This window comes from Lates calcarifer, linkage group LG8 (genome assembly GCF_001640805.2).
Source record: "Lates calcarifer isolate ASB-BC8 linkage group LG8, TLL_Latcal_v3, whole genome shotgun sequence".
Taxonomy (NCBI): domain Eukaryota; kingdom Metazoa; phylum Chordata; class Actinopteri; family Centropomidae; genus Lates; species Lates calcarifer.
The window spans coordinates 12,150,444-12,163,697 of NC_066840.1; the positions used below are offsets into that span (position 1 = coordinate 12,150,444).

Consider the following 13,254-nt stretch of genomic DNA (forward strand, 5'->3'; position numbering starts at 1 on the left):
CCCATTTGTTGTGAACTCCTTGGTAAGTATGTTGGTTGCTGTACTTCCCAAAGCCAGACTTAGTTTTCTGACCACCAGTCTAACCGACATCCTTTCTCTGTTTTTCTCTTTCATGTGTCCCCCTTGTTACCTGGCGTTGTTCCTGTTTCCTCCCTGGCCTCTGTTAAATCCTGACTCACCACATAAGGTAAGAAATAGTTTTCATCTATATTGTTCACAGCAATACCATCAAACACATACAGTATGGCAAACTTTCATGGTTCTACACACAGGACACATTACTGATGCACTGACAACTGAACATCATGCTCCACATCACCATACAGTAACAGAATTCAAACACAAACTATAGCAGCGACAAGTGTTGCAAACATCATTCATTGGCTCTGAGTCAAGGAGTTAATCACATTTTCCACAAGCAGCACATGTTAACGTAGCTCACGAAACATCTATTACCACTGATGGTAACTTTAATTAGGAAGTGATGGACAGATCATGAGTGACAGTGTGCTTGATGCTAAAAACATGATGTGATTGTTTTATCTGTTGTGGTACTCTGGATCACACATCACATGGACATAACATAATTTACAATCTATGCTGTAGATCAATGGACACTTACACTTTGATATTAGTCTGGTATCAACCTTTCTGAGTGACTAATTTGAGCATTTTTGAATCAGCGTTTCAGCTCCTTTCTGCATGCCTGTTTGAGGTTACTCCCTACATTGGAACAACACATTTGAGGAAGTTAGACAGCTCTCCTCACTAACAAGCTTACACAGTTTAAGGAAAGTATTAGCAGGAAAGACCAGCTGTTACATGCCTGTTAAGTTGCAGTGAGTACACTGTCCAGCACTGTAATATGGATTTTAGCCTTTGATTGGGTGCTCTGGACCACCATACACTTCATATCATCAGAGAGCATGACATTACTTTGATAAAATAAAATATTGCAATGAAGTGGTTAAACACAAGTGAGAGTGACTGCATGTTAGGAGGACATAATAATGCTACCTGTGGTATATTTAACACATCCGAAAAAATTGACTCAAGCTCAGCCATGGGAGAGGGAGACTTAAATAAAGACCAACCAAGTGTTGATTCACCTCTACATTAATTTTAAAGGCTATGATTGGTGTTGTTCATGTAGTGGATTGCATTATATCTTTTCTTCTCTTTTTTTCTTTGTTATAATGTTCAGTATTTGTTTAAACTTTTTTTGAGAGGTGTTGATTCAACTGTACAATCATTTTGGAGGCTGCAGTTTATGATGCTGTTTCTTTATTATGTTATACAGGGAGGTGTTTCTGTTATTTAACCTTCCCTCACTGATACAAATGGGGTAGAAAAAATAGTGGAAACACCGGTCTGTCTAACAATACAGCACCACAACTGTTCATCCCTATATTTAACTGAAATAGGCAAATACTAGAACGATTTGTTATATAATGCAGACCTACAACACCATACACAGCAGTTTTAAAACAGACCATACAACTGACTTAAAACACAAAAATATAACGAAGTAGTCTTAATAAAACCTAAACATACTGTATGTTGGGTAGTATTTATAGTTTTTACACATCTCTCATATTATATTGCATTGCAGCCTATGTGTGTTCTTCAGTATCAGTTCATCTGATACAGATTTGGGTACTAAGCAAAAGTAAGAATTAAGTGAATAGTCTCCTTTAAAATACACTGACCATCTGTGTGAGTGCAAATGTGCCTGTTGTGCAGTGTGTTAGTCATGTGATGTACTGGCAACCTGTCCAGTGTATGGTAGGATATGATCCAGCCTGTACAGGATAAGTGGGTATAGAAAACAGATGAAGGCATAGAAGGATTGTTTTACCTTCTCTTGTTTACTGACTCTTGTCTGCCTCTTTTGTTTATCTTTAAATGTTAGTAAAAAGGAAACCACCAATGTGTACTACAGCAAATATATGCAATATGAGGCTTAACATTAAATTTTAAGTGTGATTGAAATGCATCTATGCTTCCACATGTTTACATTAGAAATCTACTTTATCTATGCTTCTATATACAAATATCACTACAGGAAATAGCTGGACTAGTAGCACAGTAGCACCAAAACAATTTAGACTTTAATGGAGAAGCGCCAGCTTCATAATTTAATCCTAAATTGTGTTAATTTAGATGTCTAAATGTTGCTTTTCCTCCCTGTTTTAAAACATTAGAATAACATATTTTGTAACATATTTATAACATATTTTGTTATTATATAAGTTCACACACTTTTTTATTACAAGTATGACAAAACATTCTTGAGCTTATTATTTTACTTTTCTATTCACCGTTATTATTTTCAGGTCCTGTGTTTACAGCAGTAAAACTTTATTGGATGTGCTTCTGGCACAATGTAATCCTACATTTGTATTCGGTTAGATGTTGAAGTTTTGTCTTCCTTCATGCCTGCTCTCTTCAGTGTGAGCCTATGAGCCTCATAGTGAGCCTGGCTGCAGCAGCATGCAGCAGCAGCAGTTGGCCGCCTGTGTGGCGCTGTCCACATCAGTGGTGCTGAAAGCAGCTCCAGCGCTCCCCCCCCCTCCCTCTCGGTGTCTCTCACACTGACTCTCTACATCTCCCTCTGTCGCCCACCTCGATTTAGAGTAGATGACAATTGCAGATAGTTGAGGTTTATTGCGTTTATATTTCATATCATATAACTTAAGTTATAATGGATAATTTTACCATTTCAGCATTTAATTTAGCCGTTTTGATCACAGGTTGATTTGTGTCAAAAAATGACAAAATGTACACCTGCTCGGTGATATTTGCTTAAATAATATTGTGTGTGTGTGTGAGTGTATGTGTGAGTCTTTGTGTGTGTTTGAGAGAGAGAGAGAGAGGGAGAGAGAGAGGGAGGGAGAGCGAGCAAACGCCTTCCTACACAATCTGCGCCGCCGCCCCCCCCCCCCTTTTCATTTGTTCTACAGACCTCCATACGGGTCTTTTACGTTGGCTGCTGACATAGTTATTTCTCTGAGGCTTGTTGAGAGATGTGAAGACGTAATGACGTGTGCAGGCTGCACTGTCTTTCTCTGGCCACAGGAAGGCAACGAAGAGCCTTGCCAGCCACAAAGGCATGTGCATGCATGCAGGTGCACACAGGCAAGAGGATAGATGGATTAAGACAAAGCATTATATGATCATGATTATGTGATCATATAACGGTCAGTTTTTCAGTTATTTCTAAGACACTGCAGTTCAGTTATTTATTATTTACAGCTGTTCTAAATATTTTTTGGTTTAAACTGGCAATTTTAAATGAGTAGCATTAATGATTTTATATTTAAAGTCTATATTCACATATTTAACCCCATTACAGGTAATAGGGTGGCTGTTAAATGGGTAAAGTTAAATGAGTAGTATTAATGATTTTATATTTATGTTTATAGGCTTTAAATACACATATTAAAACATAAAGGTAATGCAGAAGCTGTTAAATGAAAGCCGCCTAATGATTTTACATTTATAGTCTTCAAATATAGGTGTAGGTGATGGGAAAACTACATGTAATAGAGTCATGAAAAACAGATTTTTTTCCCCTGTGGATCATACTTTTACGTCACTGTTCTGTAGATGTTCACTGATGCCACGATTGGTGGAAATAGGTATACTCTGTCCACCAATGACATGCAGAGCTGTACAAAGAGATCTACTCCGTCTCATCGAGTAGCTTCAGCGTCGTAACCATTGCAATGCTCTGCACAGAAGGGGAGGGATATGCAGACACAAAGCATGACTGTCAGTGTTATATATGAGGACGCATTTACATTGGATTATAAACCTTCTCTTCTTAATCATTTAAGAAGTGGGGAGTGGAGTGAAAAGATATGGAATTTATGGAACGAGCAATAATGTGGAACAAACTGCCTGTATGGCAGGTTTTTTTGTGGTGGCATCATTTCTTTCTATTGTGGAGTACAATAGATGGGCAGACTCGCTACAGCATCCCGGAGGAAGTGAAACAGGGCACTGTGGTAGGAAACCTGGCCAAAGATTTGGGTTTGGTCGTATCTGAACTTTACCGACGTAAATTGCGGATAACCTCGGAAGCTGGTAAGCAGTATTTTAGTGTGGACTTGGGGAAAGGAGAACTGGTGGTGATTGATAGGATAGATAGGGAGGAACTGTGTGGACAAAGACCGTCATGTTTATTGCCTTTGGAACTAGTTATAGATAACCCCCTACAGCTGCATAGAGTCGAAATTGAAATACAGGACACAAACGATAATTCGCCTAGTTTTCTTACTAAAGAGAGAGTGTTGAAAATTGCAGAGCTGGTAAATCCAGGCGCGCGATTTCCTTTAGAGAGTGCACAGGATCCCGATGTTGGAACTAATTCTGTACGCTCTTACCTCATAAGCAAAAATGACAATTTCAAACTGACTGTTAAAAACCACAAGGACGGAAGAAAAATCCCTGAACTGGTTCTCGAAAAACCTCTCGATCGAGAAAAGCTGTCTGTACATAATCTCATCCTCACTGCTGTAGATGGTGGAGATCCGGTGCGCTCAGGGACATCTGAAATTACAGTTGTAGTACTTGACAACAACGACAATGCACCACAATTTGAGAGACAGGTGTATGAGGCTAATGTCAGCGAAAAGGCAACACCTGGAACTGAGATACTGCAAGTTAAAGCTACAGATGCAGATGAGGGACTAAATGGAGAAATTGAATATTTTTTTGCAGAACAAACTACGGATCTAATTCTATCATTATTTCACATTGAACCATCCACTGGAGCTATTGTTGTCAAAGGAGTTTTAGACCATGAAACAAACTCTTTACACAGATTTGACATAATCGCTAAAGACAAAGGCAACCCTAAGATGGATGGGCATTGTGGCATTGAAATTAAAATAGTTGATATCAACGACAATATTCCTGAAATAATTGTGACTTCTTTAACAACACCTGTTCCTGAAGATTCTCCAATCGGAACAGTCATTGCATTAATAAGTGCAAAAGACCCAGATTCGGGTGACAACGGTAAGGTTAAGTTGACCGTGTCTTCCAAATACCCCTTCAGGTTAAATCCGTCGGTCTCTAACCATTACTCATTAGTGACGAATGGGCCACTTGACCGTGAAAAAAATGGCCAGTATAGTGTCAAAATAAGTGCTACTGATGCTGGGAAACCCCCATTATCGAGTGAAAAAATAATACTTGTTGAATTACTAGATGTAAATGACAACCCACCAGTTTTCTCACAGCCTTCTTATGTCGTTTATGTAAAAGAGAACCATCCTCCAGGGCGGATTTTGTGCTCGGTGTCAGCATCTGATTCCGATTCCGGGGACAATGCTAAGATTTCCTACTCTATACTGGACTCTAAAGTGCAGGACGTTTCTGTCTCATCCTATGTTTACATTAACTCAGATAACGGCAGCATCTACAGCATGCACTCGTTTGACTATGAGAAACTGAAGGTGTTTCAGATTCAGGTTCAGGCAAAGGATCAGGGCTCCCCATCTCTCAGCAGCAACGCCACTGTCCATGTTTTTATCCTGGACCAGAACGACAACGCCCCCGCTGTTATTTACCCTTCCTCCGCTGCCCTGGGCTCCCTCTCTCATCAGAGGATGCCCCGCTCCGCTAAAGCAGGTCACCTGGTTACTAAGGTGACGGCCGTGGACGCTGACTCGGGCCATAACGCCTGGATCTCCTACAAACTGGCGGAGGCCACAGACACCTCTCTGTTCACCGTCAATCTGTACACAGGGGAGGTGAGGACTAAACGCGCTGTGTCCGAGCAGGACGACTCCTCTCAGAGGCTGCTTATAGAGATCAAGGACGACGGGGAACCGGTCCAGTCCTCCACCGTCACGGTGTCCATCCTGCTGGAGGACGGTCTCCATGAGCCCATATTAGACCTCCGACAGAAAATGGCCGAGCCCAGCAAGAAAAATGGCAGAATCACCCTTTATTTGATTCTCTCTCTGGCCTCGGTGTCCGTGCTGTCTCTGCTGACTTTTCTCATCTTAACGGTTAAATGCATCAGGAACAGCAGAAGCAGCGGTAGTTGCTGCATGAGACGGACCGACTGTGATGATTACAAGAACCCCAACAGAAACCTGCAGATTCAGCTCAACACTGATGGACCTATAAAGTACGTGGAGGTCCTGGGAGGAGACATGTTGTCTCAGAGTCAGTCCTTCAGGTCCTGTATGTCTCCAATGTCAGAGTACAGTGATTTCACTTTGATTAAACCCAGCAGCACCACTGACTTTAAGGAGGTGATCAGTGTCTTGGATGCATCTTTACCCGACAGCACCTGGACCTTTGAGAGCCAGCAGGTGAGCAGAAAACAGTCATTCATCTTGATAATGAAGATATAAATATCATGTTTGTTTTTTATTCAGTACAATACTCAATCGTAGTAGTATGGTGTGTTATAAAAGTCAGTCACCTGTCGAAACATATCTATCTATCTATCTATCTATCTATCTATCTATCTATCTATCTATCTATCTATCTATCTATCTATCTATCTATCTATCTAGAATAGTTCAGCACCACGAAAGTGGACAGCGAGTCTTAGTAGCGTTGAAGGATGCTTGTGCCATAAAGTGGATAGATGCGTGTTTTGCCTCTATTGTTAATCATCTTCTCAGAAAAAAAATGTTTTTCCTTTCTTTCTTTCATCCTTTCATTTTGACGTCTCACAGCTCTCATAGTAATTGCCTTTGGTTGAAGTGAAGTGGCTCAAACAAAATAGATGCTGCGTCTTTAAGAGTGTCGATCAGTTTCTCTCTCATTGGATGATGGAAATAGATGCTGTGCACCAATAGGATTCAGAACTGTACAAAGCAATCTAGTCCCTGCCCCCATGCAGCCTCAGCGCTGTAACACTTCGACTGCAAAGAGCTAGGAGAAAGAGCAATGAGCTCGTGTTTTACAATATGAAAAATTCACATTTGGGGTTGCATCCGTGCTCAGTAATTTGTGAAAATTGTTCTATGGGACTAATACCTGCGATGGTGGATTTTAGGATTTTTCTATACATTATGTCGCTTGGAATTAATTTGTCATAACGGACCAGGGATGACAAAGAGAATGGGATACCGAGACTGGAGATGGCAGGCGCTTTGGTGGCATCATTTCTTCCTCTTATGGAGTATAATAGACGGACAGACTCGTTACAGCATCCCAGAGGAACTAAAACAGGGTTCTGTGGTAGGAAATCTAGCCAAAGATCTGGGTTTGGGACTGTCTGAAATTTTTGACCGTAAGCTGCGAGTCGCCTCTGAGGCTGGTAAGCAGTATTTCAGTGTGGATGCGGGGAAGGGCGAGCTGGTGGTGAATGACAGAATAGACAGAGAGGCTTTATGTGGACAAAGCGCCAGCTGTGTGTTGCCTCTGCAGGTTGTAATTGAAGATCCATTACAACTTTTTCGTGTTGAGGTTGAAATACAGGACATTAATGATAATGCGCCCAGATTCCCATCGAATGATATAGCATTGGAGATTGCGGAATCTACAGTTGTAGGGGTTCGTTTTCCTTTAGAAAGTGCCATAGACCCAGACGTTGGCAGTAATTCACTGAAGTCATACACTCTCAGTAAAGATGAATGTTTTAGTATTCGAGTTAAAGAAGTTGCCGGTGGAAGGAAAGTCCCTGAATTGATTTTGGCAAAACTCTTAGACAGAGAGAAAAAGGCTGTTCATAAGCTTTTATTGACAGCTCTAGATGGAGGCAACCCAGTGAAATCAGGAAGCTCTCAAATATCCATTAAAGTCCTTGATATTAACGATAACGTTCCAACTTTTGAGAAGTCCTTGTATAAAGTATCCATCAATGAAAACGCCGCAGAAGGTGCAATGATTGTACAAACAAAAGCGTCAGATATGGACGATGGTCAAAACGGAGAAATAGAATATTCGTTTGGAGCACACACATCGGATAGTGTTCTCTCTGTTTTTAATATTGATCATGCATCGGGAACAATATTTCTTAAAGGAAAACTAGATTTCGAATCAACTTCAAATTATGAAATAGACATAAGTGCAAAAGACAAAGGCAGTCCGAGAATGGAGGGGCACTGTACTGTGCAGGTCGAAGTTTTAGATGTTAACGATAATGCCCCAGAAATAATACTCACCTCTCACCCAAAGCCAGTACGCGAAGACTCGCCCAGTGGCACCGTAGTAGCTTTGATTAGTGCAAGGGACCTTGACTCTGGTGATAACGGTAAAGTAACATTGCAACTCCCTAAGAAATCTCAATTTGCACTGAAACCCTCGTTTTCCCAAAATTACGCACTGGTTACCAGTGGTGTTTTAGATCGAGAAAATGTCTCAGAGTATAACATTGAGATAACGGCCACTGATTCAGGCTCTCCTCCTCTGTCCAGTAAGAAAACTATATCTGTCAGCATCACTGATGTGAATGACAACTCTCCTGTATTCACTCAGCCCTCCTATAATGTATATTTAAAAGAGAATGGGGTACCAGGCTCTATACTGTACTCAGTATCAGCCTCTGACTTGGATTTTGGTGAAAACGCCAAAATCTCTTACTCTATACTGGACTCTAAAGTGCAGGACGTTTCTGTCTCATCCTATGTTTACATTAACTCAGATAACGGCAGCATCTACAGCATGCACTCGTTTGACTACGAGAAACTGAAGGTGTTTCAGATTCAGGTTCAGGCAAAGGATCAGGGCTCTCCGTCTCTCAGCAGCAACACCACTGTCCATGTTTTTATCCTGGACCAGAACGACAATGCCCCCGCTGTTATTTACCCCTCCTCCGCTGCCCTGGGCTCCCTCTCTCATCAGAGGATGCCCCGCTCCGCTAAAGCAGGTCACCTGGTTACTAAGGTGACGGCCGTGGACGCTGACTCGGGCCATAACGCCTGGATCTCCTACAAACTGGCGGAGGCCACAGACGCCTCTCTGTTCACCGTCAATCTGTACACAGGGGAGGTGAGGACTAAACGCGCTGTGTCCGAGCAGGACGACTCCTCTCAGAGGCTGCTTATAGAGATCAAGGACGACGGGGAACCGGTCCAGTCCTCCACCGTCACGGTGTCCATCCTGCTGGAGGACGGTCTCCATGAGCCCATATTAGACCTCCGACAGAAAATGGCCGAACCCAGCAAGAAAAATGGCAGAATCACCCTTTATTTGATTCTCTCTCTGGCCTCGGTGTCCGTGCTGTCTCTGCTGACTTTTCTCATCTTAACGGTTAAATGCATCAGGAACAGCAGAAGCAGCGGTAGTTGCTGCATGAGACGGACCGACTGTGATGATTACAAGAACCCCAACAGAAACCTGCAGATTCAGCTCAACACTGATGGACCTATAAAGTACGTGGAGGTCCTGGGAGGAGACATGTTGTCTCAGAGTCAGTCCTTCAGGTCCTGTATGTCTCCAATGTCAGAGTACAGTGATTTCACTTTGATTAAACCCAGCAGCACCACTGACTTTAAGGAGGTGATCAGTGTCCTGGATGCGTCTTTACCCGACAGCACCTGGACCTTTGAGAGCCAGCAGGTGAGCAGAAAACAGTCATTCATCTTGATAATGAAGATATAAATATCATGTTTGTTTTTTATTCCGTATATGAAATACTCAATCCTATAGTAGTCTGTCATGAAAGTCAGTCAGCTGTCAAAACAAATCCATCTCTATATATTTCGATCCATTCACCCATCTTTGCTGGTTGGTATGAATAGTTTTCGTCACAGTTTTCACGTTGTCTGTTATAAAATTTGATTTCAAGAAAAAGTCATATAAGGTGCAGAGAATGTATTCAGAAACGGTAAGATAAGCTGTGTTAAAGACATGCAACGTTTGAACAATTCAGCACCACGAGAGTGGACAGCGGCTGTGAAATGCAGTCACTATCATGTAACGTTAGAACAGTGTGGATTTATTTACTCTGCTCAGTTATATTGACAGTAGATAGATGTTTAGTGTTTCTTATGCATTCACATTTTTCTGTTATGGGACATTTAATCTTATCTTTTTCATTTGTTTGAGGTTCTGGGTGACAGGTGTTTTTCCATTTTGTATGTGTTGCAATGACAGGGATTCCTCATATTTGACATACACTGATATTTGTTAGAATCACTCCACATGAAAGCTCAGAGAGAAAATGAATGCTGCCGCTTTAAGAGTGTCGATCAGTTTCTCTCTCATTGGATGATGGAAATAGATGCTGTGCACCAATAGGATTCAGAACTGTACAAAGCAATCTAGTCCCTGCCCCCATGCAGCCTCAGCGCTGTAACACTGAGAATGCAATGAGCTCCAGAAGAGAGAGCAATGTGCTAGCGTTTTTTAAGATTTAACCTTATAAATTTTAGTTTACAGTCATGCTCAGACACTGTGGTAATTTTTCTTTGGGAGTATTTCCTACTGTCGTGGATTCCAGCATTGCTATAAACAAGCCCTTGTTTGGAATGTATGCGTTATAACGGACTAAGCATGACAAAGACAATAGGATATCGAGACTGGAGATGGCAGGCGCTTTGGTGGCATCATTTCTTTCTCTTGTGGACTACAATAGACGGACAGACTCGTTACAGCATCCCAGAGGAACTAAAACAGGGCTCTGTGGTAGGAAATCTAGCCAAAGATCTGGGTTTGGGTCTGTCTGAGATTTTTGACCGTAAGCTGCGAGTCGCCTCTGAGGCTGGTAAGCAGTATTTCAGTGTGGATGCGGGGAAGGGCGAGCTGGTGGTGAATGACAGAATAGACAGAGAGGCTTTATGTGGACAAAGCGCCAGCTGTGTTCTACCTCTGCAGGTAGTTGTTGAAAATCCTCTGCAGTCTCATCGAATTGAAGTGGAGATAAGAGACATAAATGACAATTCTCCTAGTTTTCTTACACAAGAGATTAACCTTAAAATACCAGAATCAGTTGCACTTGGCAAACGTTTCCCTCTGGAGAGCGCGGAGGACCCTGATGTTGGAGGCAATTCTTTGAAAACCTACTCTCTAAGCAAAAACGATTATTTTTCTCTAAAATTTAAAGATACAAAAAATGGTAAAGCGGTCCCAGAATTGGTGTTAGAAAAGCCATTAGACCGGGAAAAGAATGCTCTGCATCAGCTGCTATTGACAGCGTTAGATGGAGGAAACCCAGTCACATCAGGAACCTGTAAAATCACAATTACTGTACTTGATAATAACGATAATTTTCCTGTGTTCACCGAAAATGAATACAAAGTATCTTTAAAGGAGAACAGCACCAAAGGGACACTTATAATCAAACTGACAGCCACAGATGCTGACGATGGTGTTAATAGTGAAATAAAATATTCTTTCGGGTCCCGCACTCCAGACTTTGTGTTGTCGACATTTGAAATAAATTATATTACAGGAGAAATAGTATTAAAAGGAGTATTAGATTATGAGAGCTCGAAACAATACCTTATTGATATTACTGCTAAAGACAAAGGCGTCCCCGAAATGGAGGGTCACTGTCGTGTACAATTGGACATAGAGGATATAAATGATAATGCTCCAGAAATAGTGCTCACTTCCAAACCCAGTCCTGTGCGTGAGGACGCACCAAGTGGCACAGTTGTGGCTTTGATCAGTGCGCGAGACCTTGACTCCGGCGATAATGGTAAAGTGACACTACATCTTCCCAAACGTTCTCCTTTCACTCTTAAACCATCGTTTTCTAATAATTATGAACTGGTTACTAGTGGTCCTCTAGACCGAGAGCGTTTCTCTCAGTTTAACATTGAGATAACAGCCACTGATTCAGGCTCTCCTCCTCTGTCCAGTAAGAAAACTATACCTGTCAGCATCACTGATGTGAATGACAACTCTCCTGTATTCACTCAGCCCTCCTATAATGTATATTTAAAAGAGAATGGGGTACCAGGCTCTATACTATACTCAGTATCAGCCTCTGACCTGGATTTTGGTGAAAACGCCAAAATCTCTTACTCTATACTGGACTCTAAAGTGCAGGACGTTTCTGTCTCATCCTATGTTTACATTAACTCAGATAACGGCAGCATCTACAGCATGCACTCGTTTGACTATGAGAAACTGAAGGTGTTTCAGATTCAGGTTCAGGCAAAGGATCAGGGCTCTCCGTCTCTCAGCAGCAACGCCACTGTCCATGTTTTTATCCTGGACCAGAACGACAACGCCCCCGCTGTTATTTACCCTTTCTCCGCTGCCCTGGGCTCCCTCTCTCATCAGAGGATGCCCCGCTCCGCTAAAGCAGGTCACCTGGTTACTAAGGTGACGGCCGTGGACGCTGACTCGGGCCATAACGCCTGGATCTCTTACAAACTGGCGGAGGCCACAGACACCTCTCTGTTCACCGTCAATCTGTACACAGGGGAGGTGAGGACTAAACGCGCTGTGTCCGAGCAGGACGACTCCTCTCAAAGGCTGCTTATAGAGATCAAGGACGACGGGGAACCGGTCCAGTCCTCCACCGTCACGGTGTCCATCCTGCTGGAGGACGGTCTCCATGAGCCCATATTAGACCTCCGACAGAAAATGGCCGAGCCCAGCAAGAAAAATGGCAGAATCACCCTTTATTTGATTCTCTCTCTGGCCTCGGTGTCCGTGCTGTCTCTGCTGACTTTTCTCATCTTAACGGTTAAATGCATCAGGAACAGCAGAAGCAGCGGTAGTTGCTGCATGAGACGGACCGACTGTGATGATTACAAGAACCCCAACAGAAACCTGCAGATTCAGCTCAACACTGATGGACCTATAAAGTACGTGGAGGTCCTGGGAGGAGACATGTTGTCTCAGAGTCAGTCCTTCAGGTCCTGTATGTCTCCAATGTCAGAGTACAGTGATTTCACTTTGATTAAACCCAGCAGCACCACTGACTTTAAGGAGGTGATCAGTGTCCTGGATGCGTCTTTACCCGACAGCACCTGGACCTTTGAGAGCCAACAGGTGAGCAGATGACAGGTTATGTTGACGTTCCCATCACACGTTTGCTGATTTTCCATATTAAAATAACAAATCATGATGTTTAATTGTCGTCTGATATTAATCTTGTTTTCATGGTGAAGACTGAATGTCAGCCTTCTAATCTTTTTTATCAGCCTCTATTCTAAAAAAAAAATATGCAAGGTGAACATAATGGTACTGTTTTTGTGCACACGTAGTTACTGTTAACTTAAAGAAAGGGCTGTGTGCTTTGGTATTATGACGATGGCAAAAGTTTTATTTATTTTCAGTTTTATCTTGGACTAAAAACGACCTTGATTTTTCATACATGCC

The 13,254-nt window shown here is 42.2% G+C and overlaps 1 protein-coding gene across 33 annotated transcripts in view; it reads left to right on the top strand.

The window, feature by feature from the left end:
- The window catches only part of LOC108885477 (protocadherin gamma-C5), a 161,672-nt gene that overhangs the window by 114,495 nt on the left and 33,923 nt on the right, over window positions 1–13,254 (top strand). Inside the window, exons 1-2 of one of the 33 annotated variants that reach the window (XM_051072344.1) lie at window positions 3,482–5,465; window positions 8,668–9,534. The exons of 25 other annotated variants lie outside the window; for them this stretch is intronic. In XM_051072344.1, coding sequence (XP_050928301.1) covers window positions 3,864–5,465; window positions 8,668–9,534 — 2,469 coding nt within the window. In that variant the 5' untranslated portion in view covers window positions 3,482–3,863. Of the gene's footprint in view, window positions 1–3,481; window positions 6,333–6,502; window positions 9,535–10,127; window positions 12,925–13,254 lie in introns of those variants that run through there. 7 more of the 33 variants (XM_018679844.2, XM_051072345.1, XM_051072355.1 and 4 more) reach the window with 7 other exon arrangements.